This window comes from Zonotrichia albicollis, chromosome 3 (assembly GCF_047830755.1).
Source record: "Zonotrichia albicollis isolate bZonAlb1 chromosome 3, bZonAlb1.hap1, whole genome shotgun sequence".
NCBI classification, from domain to species: Eukaryota; Metazoa; Chordata; class Aves; order Passeriformes; family Passerellidae; genus Zonotrichia; species Zonotrichia albicollis.
In genome coordinates this window covers 10,555,671-10,580,519 of record NC_133821.1, presented here as the reverse complement: position 1 = coordinate 10,580,519, position 24,849 = coordinate 10,555,671, and the positions used below count along the sequence as shown (strand labels likewise).

Genomic DNA, 24,849 nt, shown 5'->3' with positions numbered 1-24,849 from the left:
ATCTGCTCTCCGAGTTTTAGGGATTGTCCTTTTGTTGCTCTTTGTATTGCTCAAAATGTGAGAATAAAACACCCTTCAGTTCTTGAGTGATCATAACTGGCTGAACTCTCACAGCTGTCACTGCTTCTAACCTCCTTTCCTTGCTGAGCTCTCAGAGCTGTCATTGCTTTTTCCTCTTTTCCTTGCATATATAACTGGGACACTTGATCTCCTATATCCTCTTTAAAATTATTCAGTTTATCAAAAGGGAATAATTTTAAAGAGAATATAGGAGATCAAATGTCCCAGTTATATATGATAGTTTGGGTTATCTACCTGATGGGAGGTGATCAGTTAAGAAACTGCATTTTGACTGACTGTTGGAAAGGTCTATAAAGAGTCCTGAACAACAGTTCCCAAAAGTTCTGACCCCAAACACAGTCTCAAGTGGAAGTGCATTGTGCTTGTGAAGGTTTTAAAATTATTCAGTGTTGTATTCAGTGCAGGAGGGGGGAAAAAGCAATTCAATACAGGCAAGTTGTAATGTGCAGCACAATGTTTCTATTGCTAGCATGTGTATAGGCAATTAGAATTAATTACAAAGACAAATTAAACTCTTAAGAACTTAGATGAAGGATTAGCTAGATTTTTTTTCTTCCATTTCAAATGCTTTATGGAGCAGTCATGGGCAGGCAGGTAATAAATAGGAATAGCTGTGCGTTTCTCCTCTAGAATTAGTGAGAGTTTGGGTTTTGGTGTATCTCACATTGGGTTGACATACAAAGCAAGACCTGAGGAGGGCAGGTCTGTAGTGTGTGTGTGGGAGCTAACAGACCTCTGTGTGTGTGAGAGAGCAGATTGTGACATAGTTAAGTTGTGCCACTTCCAAGCACATTGCTGATTTACAGAAATAGGGAACACCAGACACTCGGCTGCAGAGTGCTGGTAATACCTCTCACAAACACTTCTGTGTGTTTCCTCTCTGCACAAAACATGATGACACTGATAATCACAGCGGAGATGATAACGTGATTCTTGAATAGAGAGAGAGGCAGCCAAGACAAAATGAAGTTTAATGTTTAATCTCTGGAGGCTGCTGTGTCACCGAGCTTTACTTTCCCACAAACACACCTGCTGCTGAGTGGTGGCTTTACCTTCAATGACATTTGTTTCAACCACAGCCCTGTAAAGATCACTGAGCCCAGAGCCTTAAAATAAAGGGCTCCCGAGAGGTGAGAAAATAGCCCTCTCAAGCGAGCATTGCTAGAACTGAAGGGAAGTTGTTGGTTAAAGCAGCAAGAGTTAAAGACCTCAAGTGATTGTGCTCTTGTGGTGAGCGGCGAGGCTCTGGCTGGTTCTGACAAATACACAATGTCTGTGGGTGTCCTGCATGTCTGCTGGGCAGCTATGTAAGCATGAGAATCTCCCAGATTAGGAGGCACTTTGCTGTAATGTGGTTGTTTTAACTTGAACACAGATTTTTAATTTATATATGGATACGTGTCTGTATTTGTGCTGATCAGTGCAATAGCATTGGAGTAGGCTGAAGTGTGGAGGTTAAAATAGCCATGCACAGATGCGTGAGCACGGTTTTGTGAGAAGCCCAGACTTCTGCTCTCTCTGAAACCAGCTTTACGTCATTTCTAGGCTTTTTTCTTATCAATGCCTGCCTTCCCCTTCCCTTTTGCTTGTTTTCCAGAAAGAGAAAATATGCAAAGCTCATCTAAAGGAGAGTTAGGTAAAGAGCTGGAAGTATCTAGAAAAGGGACCATCCCCCTGAGGAACCTAGACTAGACTAGTGGCTAATGTATATTTAATGTGAGAGCTCATGGCTGGTGATCAGAAAGTTACTTAAAATCAACCTGGTGGGAGGCAATCAGTTTAGAAGCTGCATTTGACTGACTGTTGGAAAGGTCTATAAAGAGTCCTGAACCACAGTTCCCAAAGGTTCTGGCCCCAAACACAATCTCAAGTGGAAGTGCATTGTGCTTGTGAAGGTTTTGCAGAGGCTCCAGTTGTTGAAGCCCATCCAAGAGCTGCTCTCACACGGTGGAGGATGCAGTTCCACCCCTGCTTGTAGGTGTGTGACAGATAAATGTGCATCCAGGTCACACTGAGGTGATGTCTCACATGTTGTTCTTTCCATCCATCCCTTCTCTGCTGCTCTTGATTACTTTATCTCTTAGGTTATAATATTTTCCTACTTTGGGTATGAACTGCTGCAGCACTGGAAATCTTTTGTGATCAACAAATCCCAGCCCAGGCATAAAGTTCAAGCTTTGTGTTGGCAGAGGTGCCTAAACCAATATAGATGCACAAAAGAGAAGCCTTTATTATGGAGTTAGGGTTGGAATCCACCTCTTTGCCAAAACCTGTGTGCTGTGGATTCACAGGCAGCTCAGACCTTGGGCAAAAGGAAGTTGGGGTTCTTTTACCCTTTCAGCACTTTCAATATATTTAATAACTGTTTTGCTTATTATGTTGAAGTCCAAGCACTTTTTTTCAGTGCTGTGCCACAGGATATTGTCTGTCCTGTTTGTTTGTGATGCTCAGCCTTGCTTGAGGAGGATGCTATTATGTGAAGATGACAGAGAGCTCAGTAGACATTTCCATAAGCTACGTTCTTCTGATTGTGTAGCACTGTGATGATTCAGCTTCAACAATATTTACTTAGCCTCTTTTGTTTGTTTTTCACATGCCATCCCACTGTTGTCACTGTTTGATTGACTGTCCTGTTTGATGTTCTCAGTGAGATATATGAAACAGCTTGTTGCTGTCTGGCAATAAAACATCACTTGAAGAGTTCTTAGGCTCTTGCTAAGTTAATGTCTTTCTAACCCTCCCCATTTAAGAGTTCTGCTGTCTCTTATTCTCAGCTGTCACTCTGTCTTTCCTGAAAACCTCCCTTCTGACAGCTGCCCAATACTTTTCTGAGGTTTCATTGTCTGGGGAGATACTGCAACTAGAAACCAGCCCCATGGGAGGTGGGCAGCTCAAAATGTAGAATTCAATACGAGCAGTCAGGTATTTTTTGAGCTCACAGTGATAGTGAGCTTCCATCCATTAGGAGTATGGGGTTTTTTTGCATAATTTGAATAGTTTCTGCTGCACTCTGATAGGAACTAAATCAATGAATTCTGAGCAAACATCTTCCCTTCCAGAGGATGCTTAAGAGAACACAGCAGTTGACAGTACCAGTGCTTGGAGAGGACAGCCATTCTTAGAACTGTAATATTCCTAAAAATGTTGGATGACGATTTGAGAAATCCCAAATAATGATTTGGGTTTTGTAGTATAAAACCTTCTTTCATCAGACACATCTTCTACAATGGTTAAAAGAAGCTAAATTCTAGAAGAGATGGAGGGAGGGGTGTCTTTTTTTGCTAATTACTTCCATGGTGTTGATACCATGGACGTTTCATCCAAATCTGTTCTCTTCCCTTGTACCCCAGCTTCAACATGTGCATGTACATAAAAATAAAGAGTGGATTTCCTGAAATCCACCAAGTGGATTTCAGACCAAGTGGAAGGATGGTAATGTAAATCAAAAGTCTAGAAGTTCTAATTCTTGCATCTTCTGCTGCTTTTTAAGCTCTCTTGTGTCCTAACATTGAAAATATTTTATTTTGAAGGTGGCCCTGAGCCCTACATTGAAATATTTGAGCAACCCAGGCAAAGGGGCATGCGTTTCAGATACAAATGTGAGGGAAGATCAGCAGGCAGCATCCCAGGAGAACGCAGTACTGAGAACAACAAGTCCTTCCCTTCCATCCAGGTAAATTCTGCTTTTATCCAGGAGTTAGCAGTGCCCGTGTGCTCGTAGCTATGTGTTGGACTCTGCACTGTAAATACAATGCTTTTCATCTCTCCTTCTGGGATTCTTTCCTTGGCATGCAAATGGAGCTGCAGCAGAGTGGGAAAAGAGTTACTTGCTCCTGGTCACGAAAAGATTTGTTTTCCAGGAGGAGGAGAAGGTGCAGAGGTGGTTTACAAAGTGCTGCAAAGTGCTGCTAGAGGGGCCGCAGTGGAGACTCCAGGGCTGGGAGCCATTCATTAGCAGCTTTCTCTGTGTGCACGTCTGCTCTGCTGGCTTAGCTGGGTGACGTGGGCTTGGTTTTAAGGTTTGGACTGCAGCATGAATTTTGGGAGAGAGTTGAAGGAATTTGCCTACAAAATGTGGAAAGGCTTTGAAAGGTTGCTGGGCACAACATGAAAGAAGGCGCTCTGTAGGAGCGAACAACCACCCGTGATGGGGAGAATGGGCTCTGCAAAAGACACCAGCATGAAGTGTGTGAAGGCAGAACTTCAAAATGAGCTCAGAACAGGAAACTGAGTCCTCAGAGCATCTGCAGGGATGGTGGGTGGGGTGGTTGCACCATGGATGGGTTGGGAAATCCAGAATGGAGAGGGATTCAGGGGAGCCCTGAGAGCTGTGACCAAAGCAGGGACAAAGTGACAGCAGAGCTGGAAAGGAGCCACTTGGGCAGTAGCTTTCATAGGCTGGACAAAGGAGACCCTAGACAGGTAGGGTAAGAGAAGATCCTTTCTGATCCCCTTTCTGATGTTTAAGTTGACAGTGTTTCCTTGATCTCTTTCAGTTTGGAGGAAGTCTGTCAGAACTGAGATTAGAGGAGAAAACTTCCCATTTAAATTTGAGCTAAGAACACTTGCCATCTTCCTGCCCAGGAGCAGAGGCTGTGTATCTGTGTTTGCAGAGTGTGCCAGCATATAAAAAACCAATGGGGAGCCCAAAATGGATTCTCTGGAATCATAGCAGGACATTAACAGATAAAGATGATGTGAAATGTGAGAAATGAGATGTTTTATGCTGAGGCAAAAAAGCTTATTAAGAGGGAGGGTTTGAGAAGGAGAGTGTTGGCAGTCATGTGTTGAGCAGCAGAGTGAGTCTCTATTGCACAAAAGCAGCTGTGGAAGCTGGTCCAGCCCTGGAGCCAGAATCAGTGAGGGAAGAAGCAAAGCAGGGTTCCCTTTGACTATCTCAGTGCCAGGTTTGGTTAGGGAATGCAGGAAATGGAGATGGTGCCAGACTCATTTTTCAGCACTCTGCCAATTGAAGAAGGAACTGTGTGGGCTGCTGGCAAGAGTAGAGGCTTGCACAGACTCTCAGCCCCAGTCTGTGTCAGGGCACAAGCTGAATGGGCTGAATCAAGCCTTGATTCTTCTTTTCTTGGGCTGTGCTGCACATGAAGGCCAGGCAGAACCCGGAGGGGAGGTGGGACATGGGTTTGTGACCATGCAAGCCTGGCCAAGTTTGTTCTTTTGAAAGGTGGCTATTGATGACAGAGCTGATTGTGCTGATAGCAGGTGATTTCTAGGTGAATTCCTGCCTCCCTGGAGCCCGTGGGAGGCTTTAGTGCTGATTGGGTTCCAGGGGAGTCCCCTCTCGAGATGGAAATGTGAAGAGAGAGGCCAGGAAGAGATTAAATTTCATGGTGTGGTTATGAAGATGAACATCAAGGGGGAACTGGAGAACCAAAAGCAGCTAGATCAGGCTTCACATTCATGGGGCTGGGTGTAAAGTGAGGGAGCAATGATGTAATGGTTGCAGAAAGTGAAGGATCAGTGGAAGTGTCATTTTAAGGATAAAAAGTTACAGTGGCTTGTGTGAAGACTGAATGGAGCCAAATTGGAGACTGATGCAAACAGATGATGACAGGTAAAAGAGCACAGTTCAAGTTAAAGATTTGTAGTGTTGTCTAAAAAGGATGCATGGTGGATCCTTGGAGTCTCAGGAGGAGGAGGAGAGGGACTGTTACTTACAGGGCAGGGGAAGTGGAGGAGGAAAGCTCACCTCTGCACAAACATTGCCTGAGTAAGTCTTGTATTTGCTTTCAAGCTTTTATGTGTCAAACAATTGAGGCCAAACTGTTTTTCCTCCTTTTTTTTTTTTTTTCTTTTACACTCCCCCACACTCGGTGACTTCACTGGTAGCCATCAGCTTGAGGTTGCTTTCATGCACCTGAGAAAGGAGCATTGAACTGGCTGATGACTCTGAGAGCTCTGGTAGGAGCCTGAGACTTTGCTGCCCAGCCCGAGTGTAAGATTGACTACTCATCTGAGAGTTAGTTGGGAAAAACCCAACAACTTCAGAGGGGATTGTGTCATGTTATCCTGTATCTGCTAAGATCCTCTTTCACTACTTAGTGTTCCATGCACAGGTAGTATTCTCATCCCTGAGGTTTTAGGAGTTTTTTTCCTAAAATCTTTGGAGGTAGACTTGTTCTTCAGGCAGCATTTCTGTATGGTCCCCTGTTTAGCTTTGGTGTTTCTTCCACAGAGCATTTCAGGATATAATTGATTTTCTGTAACAGCTGGGGGCCGATACCTAAAACCTTGAAAATATCCCACATTTTTGTTGTAGATTCTGAACTATTTTGGAAAATTCAAAATAAGAACCACGTTGGTAACGAAGAATGAGCCCTACAAGCCACACCCCCATGATCTGGTTGGCAAAGACTGCAGAGATGGCTACTACGAGGCTGAGTTCGGGCCAGATCGGCGAGTCCTGTCGTGAGTAATGCTGTTGCTTGGGAGTTTGATTAATTGTGCAAGGGATTTGCTAATCTTGTGTTTTAAAACTCATATTAATGATTAAAAGAGCAATTACAATGCTGTCTTTGCTGTAGTTTACTAATCCATCCTGGGGAACTTCCCCTGGAAGTATTTCCTTCTCTTTTTGATATTACACGTGTGCTTTTACTTTCCTGTCACCCTTTTCTTTCCTTCAACCATTCCCCCAATGTCTGTCTTCTTTTCCTTTCTCCCACTTACTTTTTTTAGCCTTGTTCATTAATACATCTTACTCTTGAGCATGACTCTTTCCTACATGTAAAAATGATGAGTAATAGAAAGGGTAACAGCATTAGAATTTGTGCTTCGTGGTGATGAGGGAAGTTCACACCTTCCATGGAAATTGTATTTGGACTTTGTGAAGAAAGTTTGTAGTGGCTGAGTATCATATAATCTAGAAGACAGGGATTGTGACACATCTGGGAATGTTAGTGGCTGTCACTTGTTGCTTGTTGTTTGGGTTGGGGTTTTTTGACTGAAGATACAGAATCTGCTCAGGCCCAGCTCTGAAGAGTAAGTGTGCCAGGGAAGGATCTGCTTGTGGGTGCAGAGAGGAAAACTCAGGATATGTACAAGACATTCCTCAGTGCTGTTAACTGTGTTTGAGATATTCTTGTATTTGGTGGTGTTTCCTCCAAGTTGACCAAGTCTCGTGTAACAAAATAAAAGCAGAATAAGCTGCAGCAAACATGGAGTGATTATTGCTGGAGAAGGGAATTTAGAACTGGCAAGCTGTTTGTGGTTCACAGTTTGCAATGCAGGAAATATGGAAGTAGGCTATTGCTTTGGGGTAAGCATAACTGAGCTGGGAAGAAAATCAGGTGAATATTTCAGTACATAAGTAGCTCTTACACACAGCTCTCAGGCCAATGGGATTCTGTTGGTGTTGCTGAAATTACTCCATGTTTACGTGGGTTTAGTCAGTAGGACACTATTAAAGGAGAGAGCTGAAGACACATCTGTTTTGAAGGCGGTGATTTATTTCCCTGATGGTGAAATAAACAGTGGAGATGCTTCTTCAGCATCCAGCCCAGGCTGAAGGGATCAGGGGTGGGATCAGCATCCAACCCAGGCTGAAGGGATCAGGGATGGGATCAGCATCCAGCCCGGGATCAGGGATGGGATCAGCATCCAGCCCAGGCTCAGAGGATCAGGGGTGGGATCAGCATCCAGCCCAGGCTGATGGGATCAGCATCCAGCCCAGGCTGAAGGGATCAGGGATGGGATCAGCATCCAGCCCAGGCTCAGGGGATCAGGGATGTACTGCAGCATGTTCTGGTGGCACAGAGCACCCTGACTTGCAAACATCCTAAACTCCAGCAGGACCTTGCACCTTCTTCTGACCATCCATTGACCAGCTTCCCCTGGGTCTTCTCAGACCAAGCTTCCTCAGCCAAGGTCAAAGGAAGTCTGCTGTTCTGGCCCATCCCACTTCCTCCCCTCACTCTGTGCCTGCTGACCCAAAGCAGAAAGCCTGATTGCTTAACTCTTTTTCTGGCCCTGTGTTCCCATCACTGAGTGCAGGCAGACCCTGAAGATTGCTTCTCCTCTTGGCATTTGGTTGCACAAGCTTCAGTGTGGGGGCACAGGCGAGCCTGTTGGAGAGGCCATTGCAGGATGTCACGCCAAGAAGCACTGGGATGCTCTGCTGATATTTATTTGCAGATTGTGGTTTCATCTCCATTATGAGTTTGCATCAAATCCTGTCCTTTGGCATAGTGCCATTCCTCTGTTTCGCTTCTAGCACTGGTGCTTGTTTGCTACATCCATGAATTCTTCTCAATATTTTTAGGATATGAGCCTCTCAGTTACCTACAGAATAGTAAGTGGGCTGCTTTCATGTTATTGATAATGTGAAACTGTGAGCTTTGTGTTTGACACTGGAGGTCCTGATGGGAGGAGGCTCGATACATTCCCTTTGAAATGTTTCCAGCATCGGTACACTCATTTTTTTTAACAAATCATTGGTTGCTTTAAGATGAAAGAACAGTATGATCCATAATTGGATCTGGATGTTTAAAGTCATTTTCCTTTTTGTGGCTGGTGACTCAACCTTCACATTCTTCTCTTCGTGTCTGTGTTGGAGAAAAGCCTCATCCAGTACTAGTGAACAGGAGATGTCCTCTGTCAATAGTGCTTCTGGCTCTCTACTCTTGCTGAGCATCCCAAATTGAGCAAAAAATCCTTTTTTTTTTCCCTCAGTAGAAGTGAAATTATTAATAACAGATTTTGGGCTGCTCTGAGTAATTACTCTGCTTTCTGCTGTTCAAAGTTCCCCATGTTTGAAAGTTCCCAAGCATTTCATTCTGCCTGTGGTATAATGATCTTTGTACTGCTGCCCAAAGTTGATCAGAGCCCTCCCTGGCCGAGGCATCAAGGCAAGGCTATGAAAGTCAGAGCTTGTGGGGCTGCCTGTGTACTCAGGTTTTTTACTTCCTAGTTTCTTCTCTCTGCAAGGATGATATCATAGTTTTCTTAGCTGTTTCTAATTTTCTGCTCTCTTCCTACTTCTCCCTCTCTCTTCTCGTTATCTCACTTGCTTCCTGTCAGTGCCCATCGATGTGAAACCCCAGAGCCCTGCTGGGGCTCTCAGCAGTTCCTCCTCTGCCCCAGCTCTGCCTAGGCATGGCTAAACACACACTTTCACTGTGACAGCACAGCCTTTGAAAACTGACAATTGATGATTGATAATAAATTGATACTCTGACAATTTCGGGCTGCTGAAAAGCCTCCTGTGCATGAGAGGCTTCCTTAGGGGATATAAAGAGGAGCTGCCCCTGTTTGTGGACTTGGAGGTGTGCTTCAAACAATCTGTGGAGCACAGTGGGTGTTCTGAGGGGGGGAAATGATGTGTGCTGTGATCCAGCCCTAAGGAAAGTACTTCCTGCAGGAGCAGGTGGCGGTGGGATTGCTCAGAGGCGCAGTCCCAGTGTGTCAGTAGCCACGACAGGAAGGCAGAGTGCTGCAGTGAATGATGAGGTGCTGCTGTGGTTTATTTTCCCCTGGGTCGTGCCATGCTCAGTTTGCAAAGGAAGCCTGTGCCTTCCTTCCTCTGCCAGCAGAGGTTCTGGAAGTGGAGCCTGGTGGCAGAGGGTTTGGGAGCCTCTGAACACAGACTGGGGACTTCAGGGAGATTAAACTTGACATCCTGCTAGGATGGGCTGGTTCAGAGGTGTACCAGCACTCTTGGCAGGAACAAGGACTATCTTTAGATGCTCTTTTGCTGAAGCAAAGGTTTGTGGAGTTTCAAAGAAAGGGAAATGGCTGGGACTTGTGGAGAAAGATGCCTGGCACAACCCATCTTCAGAGCTTATTATAACATCATGAAACACAGATTATTTCTCTTTTTTTTTCTTTTTTTTTTTTTTTTTAACTTCCTGCTTTTCATCCACTCAGCTTTGATGATGTCATGGTTTTTCCATGTGGGAAAGAGTCAGCCTGCCTGGGACTCCCCCCACCTCCTGCATCAGGGCGACCTGAACTTTATGCAAATCAGGAGGAGCTGAGCTCTTCAGAACTTTTCCATAACTATGTGAGATTTAAAAACTTGTTTTGACCTGTTTAAAAAAACCCCTTTATAATAGTGTTTAAGATTTACATTCCCTGATAAAAGCAGGAGAGCAAATCCTTTAACTAATGCAAATTACCAGGTTTATTGATTACAAAAATGATTGTCATTATAAATCACCCAAACTCAGTATCTTACTTTTTAATCACTGTAGGTTTACTGCAGAGTAATAAATTTTAATATAGAAATATATATTTTTAAGAATGTAAATGATTTAGAATTTTATTTTAGGATTTTTTTTCCTTCTATGTCTGCCCTTACTTTAGGAAATACAGCATCTTTGCTCTTCAGGTCTCGTACACCCTTCTCAAAAGAAGCTTTTAAAAAATTTCTTACACTGGATGTTAGCACATTAATCAACATGAATATTTTATTTAATAGTCTACACTGTTATTAGTTGCTGAAATCTGGCCACATATGCTTCAGTTTTCAGAACCTGGGCATTCAGTGTGTGAAGAAGAAAGACCTGAAGGAATCCATTTCTTTACGAATCTCAAAGAAAATTAACCCTTTCAATGGTGAGTGGAAATCAGCTGGTTCTCTTGGCAGGGTGATGGGGTTTTGTTTGTCCTGTCCTGCCTTTGCTTTTGGGTTGGAGCTTTATTTTCTTCTCCAAAAACTCTCTTTCTGAGAAGCAGTCTTCCCCTTCTGTGTCCCTCCCAGTCTTTCTTCCCAGTCATCACATGATGCATCTATTTGGATAGTTGCCCTTTTTCTTTTTCTGTTGAGTTTTTGTAATTGCCAGCAGCAGTCTGAGTTGCTGCTTGGACTGAAGGAATGGGATAGCAGCAGAAACCTTTCCTGGAAACTTCTCCAAGTATCTTGGGAGTTGGATTTCCCCAGTTTTGGCAGTCATGAGAGTAAAAGACTGAATGAGCGTAACCCTGCAACAACTTAAGCCAGTACAAATCTTACTGTTGTCACTTTCTCATCTCTTCTCTTGCTGTGTGTCTTGTGGCCAGGCCAGGGGGCTGATGGCCCCTTGGGAGCTGCCCCTCACTTGATGTCACAGCGTGGCAGCTCAGAAACCCAGAGCAGGACTGCGGTGTCAGGGCTGGGCTGGGCAGGGCTTGGAGCAGCCCAGTGTGGTGGGAGGTGTCCCTGCCCATGGCAGGGGGTGGAACAAGATGATCTTTCAAGTCCCTTCCACCCCAAACCATCCTGTGATGCTGTGGTTGGGCTCATCAGGGTCAGAGGCAGGGCCTGCTGCTGCAGAACCACACCTGTGAAGGGTTTTGTTTGATGTGACTGATCTGTGGGCTGCTCTCAGGAGTCGTCATCCTGCTCTCCCCTCCATCCCTGCTCACACACTCCCACCACTTTCCTCACACCACCACTGACAGGGCCTGCGTGGCCCCACAGCGAGTTGCTCCAGTGGAAAACCAACTTGAAAGCAAAAAATGAAAAAAGGAGAGTGGTTTCCCTTCAGATAAACTTGTTAAACCAGCTCCCCTCACAGCAATTTTACTGCTAATTCTCTGCACAGAGGTGGTGGGGAGCACACTGCAATTTTTTTGGCCAATTGCAGTGGGACCAGCACATGCAGAATGCAAGCACAACTGGGGGGAATGAAATTAAAAGGATAAATACCCCCAAATTGTTTGCTAAGCAATGTCCATGTAGTCATGCATTTCCCTAAGTGTATTTCCCCAAGCAGGGCCTTGGAGATTCTCCAGACACTTCAGTGGGTTTTCTAATACCCACAGAACTCTTGCTATATTCAGGTAAGATCCTTAATGGAGAATTGAGAGCTGGATTTCTGGCTGGCTTTAAAAATACATGTCCCTGAATTGGAACAGAAAGAAGGATGCTGAATTTATCACAGAATAAGAAATGTCTTAGATATTTTTCTTCACTTTAGAGCAGCTGTTTGGAATCAGGCTGATGGCCCCTGATGACCCATCTGAACAAATACCCTAGTTAGGATTATCTATGCACACAGTATTTTGACAAGAGTTTAGTTCATCAGCACAATTTAAACACTTTAAGGGTTTGAATTATGTTGCCTTGACTCAGCCAGCTCTACCTTGATTTCAAGCAGTGAAAGGGGAACTTTTCTTTAGAAGGAAGTAGATTTTTACAGTTGTTGACACTTGACTCCACATCCACCAATAAATTTTGGGCGATCACGGAAAGTTGAGCTCAGTAGAATCCGGGCAGATCCTGGGCTGCTTCCCACCAGTCCAGCAGTGGAGGGGGCCACTTTGCTGCCCTGGCAGCAGGGGAGAGCCTGCCTGGGTGACACACAGGGCAGCAGCCTGCTCCAGGCAGGGGCTGTGCTGAGAAGGGGCCGCTGGCAATCCCCAGCTGTGTCACTGCCCTTCGGCGCATGTTAACGTGTCAGCACAAAGCAGAGCCACTTGAGAGCGGCCTCCAGGGCAGTCCCACGCTGAGCAGAGCCCAGAAAGGCCCCGGGACCAAGGTCTAATAAAACAGAATTAGTGACAGAAATGTTTTTATGTGTTTGTTTAGTTGATCAGAACAGGGTTTTGTGAGCAGCAATCACCGCCGATGTTTGCTGCTTGACAAGGTTGAGAGTTTTATGTATGGATTTAGTTTGTTTTTTAAGGTCAGAGGAGTGTTGGTACATTTTCCAGGATTGTGCAGACTGTGCTGAATCCATCCTGCATTGTGCTTTACCTCTGTGTCTTCAGAGAGGCATCTGGCTGCCCCGTTCAGAGACATTCTGGAGCAGGTCGCAAGTTGTTGTTACTCATTTCTTGTATGACATCATCAAAGGAACTTCATGGAAAACGAGCCTTCAGGGTGCTTGTGGGCTGGTAGGCTTTTCTTTTTTCTTTCCCACTTGCTTCTGGAACAAGCATTCCCTGTCCTGAGCCTCCTTTTGGGGAAAAGAGGTTGAGTATTGACCCTAAACAACTGATGCCTACCTTGGAATCCCTGGGTGATGGGAACTTGTTTGCAGATCGCTGCCGTGTATTGGAGTCATTCTGCCAGTGCATCTGTGTAAGGCTGTCTCCCTGTGAGCTCCCAGTGTTGGCTGGCAGCATTTGTGCCTTGTGAAATTCAGCACAGGCTGTAGGAGCTGTGTGCATTCACTAGGATGGATGACTTGCAATCAGGTTGCTCCTCTTGTGTTAGCCTTGTTTGAGAGAGAGGGAATTGCTGTTTCCACACTGTGGTTGTGATCCGTGGAGTTCCCAAAGCACGTGCCATGTATTTGAGTCCTCTAACAATCTCAGGAATTCTAGAAATCCCTTTTGTCTCTCATCTCTGAGCACTCCAGGGAAATGGGGCACGGTGTCAGCCTACCATGCAACTGGGACTCCTTGGCATGATGGTGATGATGATGATGATACAAATAGCACAGCATCGAAGGAGCAGAGTTACTCCTCCAGTGGAGCTGGTCCATGTCTGCTTTCTGTGGTGTTTGTTTTCTTTTAGGAGCTGTTGAGTTGTGCCATATCCTTGTCTTCCCATGCACTGTCTGATGTACAGCCAACTCAAATTAAAAGAAGAGCCAGTTTTCAGTTAAGAGCTTTTGTGAGTGGGTGTGACTTGACATAGAGACAACAATTGAGTTAATAACAACTGGAGTTAATTGTCAAAGAGGAAAAGCCCTAAATGTTTTCTTTAAATTATGGAAAAACTGTACTCAGTGCAGTGTTACAAAGGACTGACCTTTTTCTAGCCAAATGCATGGCAGCACAAAAACTCTGGACTTGTCTCGGAGTGAGAATCCCCAAATTCCAGGCGGTTTTATCAGCGGGGATAACCTGACTTTCCCTGGAGCTTGGCTCAATCCTCCTGCTCCTTTGCAGCTGCTCGTGCTGAGGAGCGTGCAGTTCATTTTTAGGCTGTCCCCTGCAGCCCACACCTCAGCACGTCTGCTGTGCCTCCGCAGCGTTTCCTTTGCGTTTCCCTTTCCGCCCGCCGGCGGCTGACCCTGCGCTCGTCACTGTGCCGTGACGCCCTCGCCCTGCCCACGCCGCCCCCTCCGCGGCTTCCTCCGCCTCTGCTTCCATGAGAAACCCCCTCTCCTCTGCTGCTGCTCTCCTGTCTTGTCCCCAACGTCCCCCTCTCCACCTGTGCCAGCTCCACAGGGAGTTTCGTGGAGTTTCATGGATTCCGTGCACGGCTCTTGGCAGTGGGTTGGAGGTGTCTGTTGTAACGATCTCCTCGGACATCACAAGGAGCTTTGAGCTGCTTTTCTTGTATTAAAACAAATGTGCAGCCCCCCAGTTACATCCTGAAGTGTAAAATTTTAGTAGTGAGAATCCCTTTGGAAGGGACACAGAGCAAACCCACTCGGGGAAGCTGCGTGTCCTGATGGTGCCATGGCCCTGGCTTAGCTTTAGGAAGCCCTTTGCTCCTCTGCTCTCATGCAAATGCTTCTTTCTGCTCATTCCAAAATGCACGTGTTAATAATAAAGGACAGCCCCCTTTCAAATTGTTTAAAAAGGAAAATTGCCAGGTAGCAAGACAAAAATGCTGACTTCTTTATTTATTTATGATAGAAACAGAAACTGCCAAAGAAAGGTATCAGGAATGTACAGAGGCTAATGGATACACTTGTTTAAATCTGTTCCAACTTCACCTTTTTCACACTGAATTTAAAACAGGAAAGGAAACCAGAGAAACACTGTCTACACAAAATAAGTGCTGAGTTTTGAAAGTTGTGATTTGTATTCCCAGTTCTTCCTTTGGCCAGGCCATTTGCCTCTCCTGCATCTCTTTCTTCTGTAAACCAGGGAAATGTATCCACAGAAGTGTGGTCATTTACTGACTGTAGAATGGCATCTGAATTTTAGTTGTTTTCACTCACTGACATTTTGCTTTTTGAAAAATGGGTGTTGCTGATGCATGTTCTGTTTCAAGGTACAGGTAAAAGTTTCTCTTTTTTTCCTGCAGAATTGATTGATTTTTGTGGATCTCGGTGGAATGAAACAGGTGTGGGTGTATTGGGAGAAGAAACACGGTGCTGCCACAGTCCTTCCCTCCCCTTGTTCCCAGCTTCACCAGGACTCTTCATCAGGGGCTGTAGTGATAGGACAAGGAGTAATGGGTTCCCAGAAATAGTGGAATTTAGGTTGGATATACAAAGGAAATCCTTTAATGGTGCTGAGGCCCTGGCACAGGGTGCCCACAGAGAAGCTGTGGCTGCCCCATCCCTGGATGTGTCCAGGTTGGATGGGGCTTGGAGCAACCTGGGACAGTGGGAGGTGTCCCTGCCCATGGCAGGGGGTGGATCTGGATGAGCTTTAGGGTCTTTTCCAGCCCAGACCGTTCCATGATCCATTTTACTAACACTTGGAAAGTGTTAGTAAGAGGCTGCCCCAGCACAGCAGTGGCTGCAGCAGACACAGGCTGGGGGATGAGCTGGCTCTGAAATGGATCTCCTGGGCACCAAGAGGGACCTGTGGCCTGCAGCCCATTTCCCTGCCTGGTGTAAATCAGCAGCAGCCCTGGAAGAAGCTCTGCTTCCACCGATTCCCTCGCGCCAGGGCTGCCTGTCGTGGGAACCAGCTGGCTGCAAACAAGCCTTTTCCTCTCCCCTTCTGGCAAGATAGTTCTGAGCCAGAGCAGTTCCTTGATCTGATTCACCACATGAGAGCCGAGCCAGCCTGAGCAGTGCTGGAAAGGTTGGGCAGAGCCACCTTTGGCAGCAAAACCTCGGGCATGGGCCGAGTTAGACTGCCCAGTCGGTATCAGGGCCAAGGGGGGTATCTTTGTACTCCAGGAGCAAAACCCTGCAGGCAAACCACTTCTGTCTCATCCCTTAAATGAAACTGAGCTCCCAGCATATCCCTAAATTAAAAACCCTCATCTGCGTAAGAGAGAAACAACTCATGATGATTATTAATGATGTGTGTTCCCCACACATGTGGGGAGTGATGTGTGATGATTGTTAATGAGGTGTGATCTCTGGGCATTTTAACTGGTGGAAGGTCATTCTCTGTGACATCTCATGTGGCCCTGCAGCCCCTCAGTGGCAGGGGAAGCTCACAGGATGTCCCTTTGCAGCAGGGTGAGATGTGCTCTCCACAGAGCCCCCTCTCTGACTGTGTCACACCACATTGCCCTGGAAGTTTCCATGCAGGTTAAGCTGAGATGCCTCCAGCGCTGCCCACTCCAGATGGGTGACATCATTAGCTGGATGGTGGGCTCTGTGTGAGGTATGTGCTGTTGTGATAGGTGTTATCAGTCAAAAAACCAAACCCGTGATCATTTCAGTGTTCAGAATAAACTTCCACTTTCCCTGATGCATCACCTCATGAGTGAACATCAGAGCCCTTAACCCCCCATTAAATTAATCATATAAATGGCATTTTATTGGCCTTGCTGGATGTTGAAAGCTATTGAAATATTAAAAAACCAATAAAACTATAATTAGAAATTAATAAACAGGATGCCTGACATTACCAGCATCTTTAATTTTGTGTTCAACCTTGGACTTGCACGTTGGTGTGTTCAACCCAGAAAGTCTTCAATTTTGTGTTACAGAAACAAATCCAGCAGGTTCTCAGTGGAATTCAGTGGAATCCCAGCAAGGTATCTCTGGATTTTAGAGACAAAATCTTGGAGGCAGGGACAGCCCAAACCTGGTGCCTGGGAGCTGCCTGGATCAGCCAGCTCAGGTTGGAAGGAATTCACAGTTCAGCCCATGTGGGGTGTTTTGCCCACACTGGGACTGTGTTGGTCCCTTCCCACCTTAGCAGATAGTGGATTAGGAAATTATTTCCAAGATAATTATTTAGTAAAGCTGAGAAACCAGCATTTTATTCAGAAGAGTTGTGAACAGGTCTATAATGAAATTATTTAGTTATTGTAGTGCCTTTCCAGATGAACAACAAATCCTCCCTGGGTTTGGCCATAACTGCAGGTTTTCCTTTTGCAACCCTATTGCCAGAATCTTGGTGACTGGGGTTGCATTTCTTTTACCATGGTGCTGCTGGTATTTTTTATGAGCATTTTTTACATCATATTCCATATTTACCTTAGAATTTTAGTTATTTTTAAAATATTATTTCAATTTCTTTGAGTTGCTTCTGAAAGCTCCTTGTAAAGCATATGAATAGTCCATCATGTGTTCCTCTGTGCAGAGATAACTACAGTTAAGCATTTCTGCCAGGTGAAGGCTGTTTTTTGTAATTAGTCTGGGCCATCACAGGCGTATACCCAGGCTTTTGGTTGGGCTCCAGCTCTTTCAGCTGGATCCAGATGAAGACACTAAGGTGTGGTACCACACAGCGAGCAGCAGTCAGAAGAGGAAGTTGAACCCTTGCCAAAACCAGAGGACTCCTTCCCTTTTTGTTTCTTTTTGGTCCTTGTGTTGTGTTGGAGCCTTTTTTCACCACACCTGTGCCCCCAAGGTGCCACATGGGATGAGGTTTTTCCTTCCCACCTGCGATGCCCCCGGTTTCTGTCCTGCTTGCGTGGGGCTCGGTGGGGTGGCTGCTCCTCCTCTCCAGTACATAGCGTTCCCAAAATCTTCGACAGCGTTTCCTAACTTTAATGACTGCAGGTTTGTCAGGTTTAACCCCTCTGCTGTCCCTCTGCACAGGAGCTGGTGGAATAAGATGGGGTGACATGGCCATCCTCCTCCACCCGGCCGCGCTCCGGGCGTTGCTCAGGCTGTTTGTCTGCCTCGGCTTTGTTTGCTTTTAATATTCCCAAGGTGTCAGCCAGCATCCACTCCGAGGCAGAGGCTGCTCTCAAATGGACTTCAGAGGGAGCAGGATTAGATGTTTGTTAAATATAACAGCATTTTGTTTTGTTTGGATGGTTGTCTTGTTTTGAAATTGGTGAAAGCTGTGTGCTTCTTCATATGCACATGGAATCTGGTGTCTCGTTCTTTTTTGAAGTGTGTCATCACACGATGGAGTTGCAGCTGTCTTGTTCTCCTTTTCTTGCACTGTTATGTTCTTCTTGTGGGGTTAAAAATAGCCTAAGAGGAATCACTCTTGACTGAACGCTTCCTCTTTCAAACCCCGGATTTTTAAAGATTCTATTAAATGGTTTATGCAAACATGCAAATCAGGAACAGTGGTTTTGCTGCAATAGAATGAGCTGTACCCAGTGATTCTGTCCCTTGCCGTTCCTGGCACACCACTCCTGTGTCAGGTGTTGGACAGATTTATTGGGAATTTGCGCAAGTTTGTGGCAGAGGAAATGACATCATTGAGCATTAGCATTGCTAATGTTCTCCATATCTAGAGTATTCTTGCTTTTGTAGAGTATTCTTAGGCTTCAGTCTGCTGTTAGATGTTTCTGAGGAAGAGTCACATTTCCCTGTGGAGGGCCCAGAGCGGGGCTGAGGCTCCTTTAGCGTGAGAGAGGGCCTTGCTTGCACAACCACAGTGTCCTCACTTTGGCTTCAGGGTCAGAAGCAGATCCAGATTTCGTGCTCAGCTTCCATCCACAGACAGCTTACTCAGGCAAAGGTACTGAATCAGTGCTTGGTTTGAGGTGTGAGCACCCCTTGGCTCTCTGCAGGGACCCACATGGTCACCAGTGGCTAACAGGAATTTGAGCCCTCATGTCAGGGTGTCCTTGGGAGCTTCCATGATGTCAGGGCATGGATTATGGATTATAGCTGCTCTCCTGATAGCCCTTCTGCAAGGTGCCCTTTGGAAGTGCACTTTTCCTTCTGAGTTCCCTGAATCAGCTGTACCCAGAGGCAGCTGGGCTGTAACTCAGCCAAATCCAGGTCAGGCTGAGGAGCTCTCTGCTCCAGACCCATTTCCTAAAGATGCTCTTTCAGGGTAGCAGGTGAGCTAAGGAAGGGCATTAAAGCATAAAACCGTGTGTGTCTGGTGACACAGCCAGCACCAACCCGCACAGTGCCACAGGCAGGACTCCCCTGGGCTCAGCACTTCTGAAACTCACACAGTTGTTGCTCAGGTTTGTACTCGCTGCTGTATTTGCCTTGAGATACTGCAGATCACAGGCTTGGAAAGGGGAAAGGTGACTTGATTTCCCTTTGCACCAGAGACCAGGAGAAATTGATATTCAGAGCACCAGAAGGACTCAGAGTGCCCAGTGGAAAGTATTCTGAGCTCATCACACTTACAATTTCACACTTATCAAAAGGTAAAAGGAAGAAGGCACTCAAGTGGGCATTGTGGAATCCCACTCGTGGCAGGGTGGGGACCTGAGCCAGTGATAAATGCTAAAGGTCAGAGCAGGCAATCTAATCAGTACAGCTTGGTCCCCAGGCTGCTTATCACAGCCACGTTTAATCTTCTGCTCTTGCAAGAGCCCTTTGAAAGGGAGGGGAGGAGAGTGGAGAGCTGGTGATCTGGTGGCTTGGCACATGTTGGCTTTGGGTAGCTGTGAGGAGTGTGGAACAGCTGCACTGCTGCTGGGAGGGGTTTGGGGAGACAGAAACACTTGCAATTATTTTAATTATCAGTACTTCTATTTCAGTGAAATTAAGCCAGTTTCTCATTTTTACTAGCGTTGAATGCCAACACAATGGTTTAGTGTCACACCTTAAAGGAAAGTCTCGAATTCAGAGGGGGCTGCTCTTCCCAGAATTGTCCATTAAGCTGGGAATACATGAAATGTTCAGTAATGATACCCAGGCCCTGTGTCTTGTAATTAATTAAAATAAGGAGTGAACAGAATTGAAATGCTGAGTTTAGGTTATGCATTGCTGGGCTTTACACTGGGAGGGATATGCAAGGAAATGGATCCTTTCCAGCAAGGCTTTCCTTCCTGTGTCACAAGTCTGTATCCCAATGGCTCCACTGATCCCTGCTCTGAAAGGTACAGCTGTGACACTGCTGCTGGTGGTGGGGAGGTGATTTCTGTTGTTTCAGCTTCATTCTTGCCCCAGGAATTGCCTTCTGACTCTCCTTCCATCTCAGTCTGCAGAGGAAAATAATGATACCATGTAGCCAAAGAAAATCTTTAATGGGACCCTAGGATCCCTTTGTACCAAAGTATTTCTCGTGGGCAGCAACATTAATTTTGTAAATTTTATCACGCACAAAGAAGAATTAAAAAATCGCTTTTAAGCTATAGCTACATGAAAGTGTTGTGGCAGGCAAGGTGAGGAACCCTGGCACAAGGCACAGCTGGAGAGCTCAGACAGCTGAGCCTTGTTGGGTGCAGGGAAGGCGTGAAAGGCTTCAGTATCAATTGTGTGAGCAAGAGATTAATTCATGCAGCCCCTGTCCAGCTGGGCAACTCCATCTCTTGTACTGGTGAGGGCTCATCCCCAGTTTGGTGAGGAATTGGTGCTGGCTCTGTGCCTGACGTGGGTGCTGTGTGTCCTGCAGTGCCCGAGGAGCAGCTGCACAACATCGACGAGTACGACCTGAACGTGGTGCGGCTCTGCTTCCAGGCCTTCCTCCCCGATGAGCACGGCAACTACAGCATAGCCCTGCCTCCTCTGATCTCCAACCCCATCTATGACAACAGTGAGTACCAATGGCTCAGCCACACGGCTCTCTTTGCTTTCCCCATTTGTTCTTCTCTTCAGCTTCTTTCTCTTCCTGAGGTTTGTGCCAGCTCTGAGTCGCGTCTGTGGCTTGGGACTGCCAGGTGTCCCATGGCAAGGCACAGTGAGCAAACATTCAGGCATGATCCCAGGGTGAAATGTTGGCCAGCCAGAGTGAGGATTGTCCATGGCATTCCTGGACTCACACCCAGGTGTTTTTCCAGCCCTTGTTCACCACAGCAGTGTGATTGCAAGGAAGGGTTCATGCTTGATGTGCCAAGTGATTCAGGTGATAGTAGTGAGATGCATGGCTGCCTCAAGGCTGATCTGCTTTCCAAGAGTCCTCTGGAGCCTGTTTGTGCCCTTGAGGAGTCTTGCCTTTGCCTTGTGAGGGCTCTAGAATGTGACTTGCAGGAGAGATTAATGCCAGTGGGAAACTGTGTGAAGGCCTTTTGTGTCCTGCTTGGTGGCTGTTCCATGTACAGGTGGGCAATGGAGGAGTCCTTGGTCACCCAGGAGGGTGCAGAAGTATGTGACACTCCTTGGCATTGTTTTCCACATTCCACAAAACTGGGCATCCTTAGGGCATCAGCAGCTGAGGATTTTAGCCCCCAGTGTGTGTCAGACTCATCTCTGGGAGCAGAGTAGCAAAAGAACTCTCAATCCTGAAAAACTTCCCTGCAGCGTTTTTAATTTCTGCACCATGAGCGTTTCCATGCTAAATATTTGACATCCGTTTTAGCAGAAAGTACTGAATAAAATGAATCTGCATTTCCTGAAGTTGTTAGGATTGTGTTGATGTGGGCACAAACCATTGTGAGTATGCTGAGTATGATCTCAGATGGCTCTGATATAATTAGAGTCTCCTCCAGAACGATCTAGAAGCTGGAGCTGCTAGCATTGTGTCACTGAGAACCCTTGCACTGAAATAATCAGGGCTGAGATAAAAAACTGATGCACCAGATTTGCAGCTCTGCCTCAGCTGCCATTTAGAAATGTGCCAAATCATGATTACAGCTGCTGGGCTGATGTCAGAGCCTGCAGAGCTGCTGTGGGGGAAGCAGGGGCGGTGCTGGGTGTCTGTGGGCAGCTCTGACACCCAGAGCCCTCCCTGTAGCACAGCAGCTCTGTAAATAAACCCAACCACACATTGTAAAGAACAGCCCTGCTCAGTTTCACATCCAGTTGCTTTTAAAAGTGTCAGCCTGCTTAGAGCTGCTCTGTCCTACAGGCTGTGCCCTCAGGGGACAGGGACTGCAGGCTGGGCACCCCTGGGCTCTGAGCCTCCACAGATCTGCTCAGATTAGGAGCAAAGGAAGCCATCTTGGACACTTCAAATCCAGTATTTTCTTCTCTTTCTCATCCTTCATAGCTAGCCCAGCTCTTTCCAGAGAAGTGTGACTGTACCAGGGCACAGGCTGCCCAGAGAAGCTGTGTTTGCCCCATCCTGGAAGTGTCCAAGGCCAGGCTGGATGGGGCTCTGAGCAACCTGGGATAGGGGAAGTTGTCCCTGCCCATGGCTGGGGAGTTGGAAATGGATGATCTTTAAGGTCCTTTCCAACCCAGACCACTCCTTGATTCTCTGCTGTTGATGCCATTCAAGCACACAGAAGTGAAACATGGTAAAATGAGGCTTTTCCTCACAATTCTTAATTTACCCTTCCTGTGAAGAGCTCACTATGACACTGTCAATCACAAGGTCCTGTGCTGTTTCTGGGTTTGTTTGGTTTCCCCTCCCTTGAAGGGTTCTGATTCATTCAGCAAATGAAGTGGTGTGTGTCATGTAGTGCATGGGGCTGAGCTCCCACTAGAACAGTGACAGTAGAACTGCAGATAGTAACTACATAACTGGGGACTGGTGAGAGGTTAGCAGAGCTCTGCTCTAGGTGTAGTCCAGCTGTACTTGGGTAGGAATGCATTCAAACTGAGAGTCTAAAGCAGATTTGTTTGGTTTGGTTTTTGTTGGTTGTTTGTTGGCTTTTTGTTTGGTTTTTTTTGAGGTTGATACCATGAGCTTTGATTTTTGTGTTCCTTCTCTGAGTCTGGAATGGGGAGTCTGTGGTGGTGGAGCCTCATGGAGGATCAGTTTCATGGTGTCCAAGCAGCACCAGCTGGATCATTCCAGACATTTTAAAAGTGTTTGGAGCTGCTGCTCCAGAATGGAGCCAGACACCACCAGGCAGAGCGTGGCTCCATCCCACTGGAGTCACCCATAGCCATGAGATTGTGCAGCCTTCAGTGGGGACCAATTCATGCTGGGAGGGAGGCAGCTCTCCATCCCCAGCTGTCCTGAGGGCTGTGCTTGCACAGCCACAGTCTGGAGCTGGAAGTTTGAGTGCTTTGGGGTGAACCTGCTGCCCTCAGTGAAGGTGTGAAATTATGGAGCTGCTCCTGGACACCTGCAGAGGGGAACAGAGGAGAGGCTGGATTGCCAAGCAGCTCTGAGAACAGAACAGCAGCAAGATGCTCAGAGAGGGGAATTCTCCTGACTTGCTAGCCCAGCTCTTTCCAGAGAAGTGTGACTGTACCAGGTCATCAGTGACCCACAGAACTGCTCTGAATTCTGCAGCTTGAAGGGCAGAGGGGCTGAGCACAACCACCTCAGTGGGGGAAGTATTTAGGACTGCTCTACAATGGTTAGGGAGTGGGTGGCACAGCAGTGCTGGTGTCTTGTGGTTGGAGATAAGCTGTAGGATCATGGAATGTCGGACTTTGAATTTCCTGTATGGAGGAAATTGCTTTGTGTGGATTTCAGGGTGTCACACTCTGAAGTCCCAACAATTCTGGGTCATTAAATCTGCCTGTTTGCTTCCAGGAGCTCCCAACACCGCAGAATTGAGAATTTGTCGTGTGAACAAGAACTGTGGAAGCGTCAAAGGAGGAGATGAAATATTTCTGCTGTGTGACAAAGTCCAGAAAGGTAACCTGGACTAGGTTTTCTCTTTCCCTTTTTCCCAAATGGACACATTCCTGCTGGGGGGCTGAAACCCTTCAGCACACACCCCGGAGTGGTTTGGGTTTGGAGCTGGGTGGTTCATGGGATCTCAGCTCCTCACTTTGCTCCCCCTTCTTTCTGCTGCAAGTTCTCAGTTTTCCAGCCTGACAAGCACCTTCTGTTTCTCCTGGCGTAGATGACATAGAAGTGAGGTTTGTGCTGGACAACTGGGAGGCCAAGGGCTCCTTCTCCCAGGCCGACGTGCACCGCCAGGTCGCCATTGTGTTCCGGACGCCGCCGTTCCTCAGGGACATCTCAGAGCCCGTCACCGTGAAGATGCAGCTGCGCAGGCCCTCGGACCAGGAAGTCAGCGAGCCCATGGATTTCAGATACCTGCCAGATGAAAAGGGTACGGTTCCAGCCGTGGGATGAGCTTCTGAACAGCCATGGTCAATGCAGGACTTGTGGTGGTGGCTTAATTAATAGGAAATCCACAGCGCTGCCTCGGCAAAGTAGAGTTTGGGGTTTAAAAGTTAGAGCAGTCAGTTATTCCCTCTTCCAGTGAAATTACCAGAATTACTGCTGGGTAACACTGGCATGGTTTGTTAGTGCTGCCATGCCTGCAATGTTTTCCTTTAAGTAATTCCTACTACAACTTGGTGCCACTAGGGAGCTCCTTTAGGCCATCCTTAAAGAGAAATACAACTTTCCCCTTCCACTCCTTTCTCTCCAGATCCATATGGCAACAAAGCAAAAAGGCAGAGATCAACGTTGGCTTGGCAGAAGCTCATACAGGACTGTGGTAAGGAAAATATTTGTCTTTTTCTTCTTGTTTGAGTGAGCTTACATTTAGCTGGAGCTGTTCCCTGTAAGTGCTGCATACTCATGTTGTGTTCCATCACAGGATCCAACACGATGGAGAGGCCCAAGGTAGCCCCATTCCCTGTGGTCACTCCTGAGGGGAAGGCAATTAAGAAAGGTGGGTTTTTGCCTGCAGTCTGACAGTGCTTTAAATAGATAGTGCCCTCTCTTTGCTTGAAATTCTAATCTCTTGAGGGTTTGCTCCTGTAAGACAGCGATGCTTCTGACTGTACAAACTTCAAGCTATCAGTTCTTTGTGTCACCCTCAGTATGGGCCATAGAGGGGCAAAGTAAGCTGTGACCGTGTTCACAGGGGTCTTAGGGTGAGGGAAGAGACGAGGATCTGACTCCATGTTTCAGAAGGCTTGATTTATTATTTTATGATACATATTATATTAAAACTATACTAAAAGAATAGAAGAAAGGATTTCATCAGAAGGCTAGCTAAGAATAGAAAAAGAAGGAATGATAACAAAGGCGTGTGGCTTGGACAGAGAGTCTGAGCCA

At 46.5% G+C, this 24,849-nt stretch overlaps 1 protein-coding gene across 2 annotated transcripts in view; it reads left to right on the top strand.

The window, feature by feature from the left end:
* The window catches only part of REL (REL proto-oncogene, NF-kB subunit), a 30,687-nt gene that overhangs the window by 1,607 nt on the left and 4,231 nt on the right, over positions 1-24,849 (top strand). Inside the window, exons 2-9 of one of the 2 annotated variants that reach the window (XM_074536646.1) lie at positions 3,612-3,754; positions 6,362-6,510; positions 10,565-10,656; positions 20,386-20,526; positions 23,362-23,466; positions 23,678-23,890; positions 24,215-24,283; positions 24,386-24,460. In XM_074536646.1, coding sequence (XP_074392747.1) covers positions 3,612-3,754; positions 6,362-6,510; positions 10,565-10,656; positions 20,386-20,526; positions 23,362-23,466; positions 23,678-23,890; positions 24,215-24,283; positions 24,386-24,460 — 987 coding nt within the window. Of the gene's footprint in view, positions 1-3,611; positions 3,755-6,361; positions 6,511-10,564; positions 10,657-20,385; positions 20,527-23,361; positions 23,467-23,677; positions 23,891-24,214; positions 24,284-24,385; positions 24,461-24,849 lie in introns of those variants that run through there. The other variant, XM_074536647.1, reaches the window with a different exon arrangement.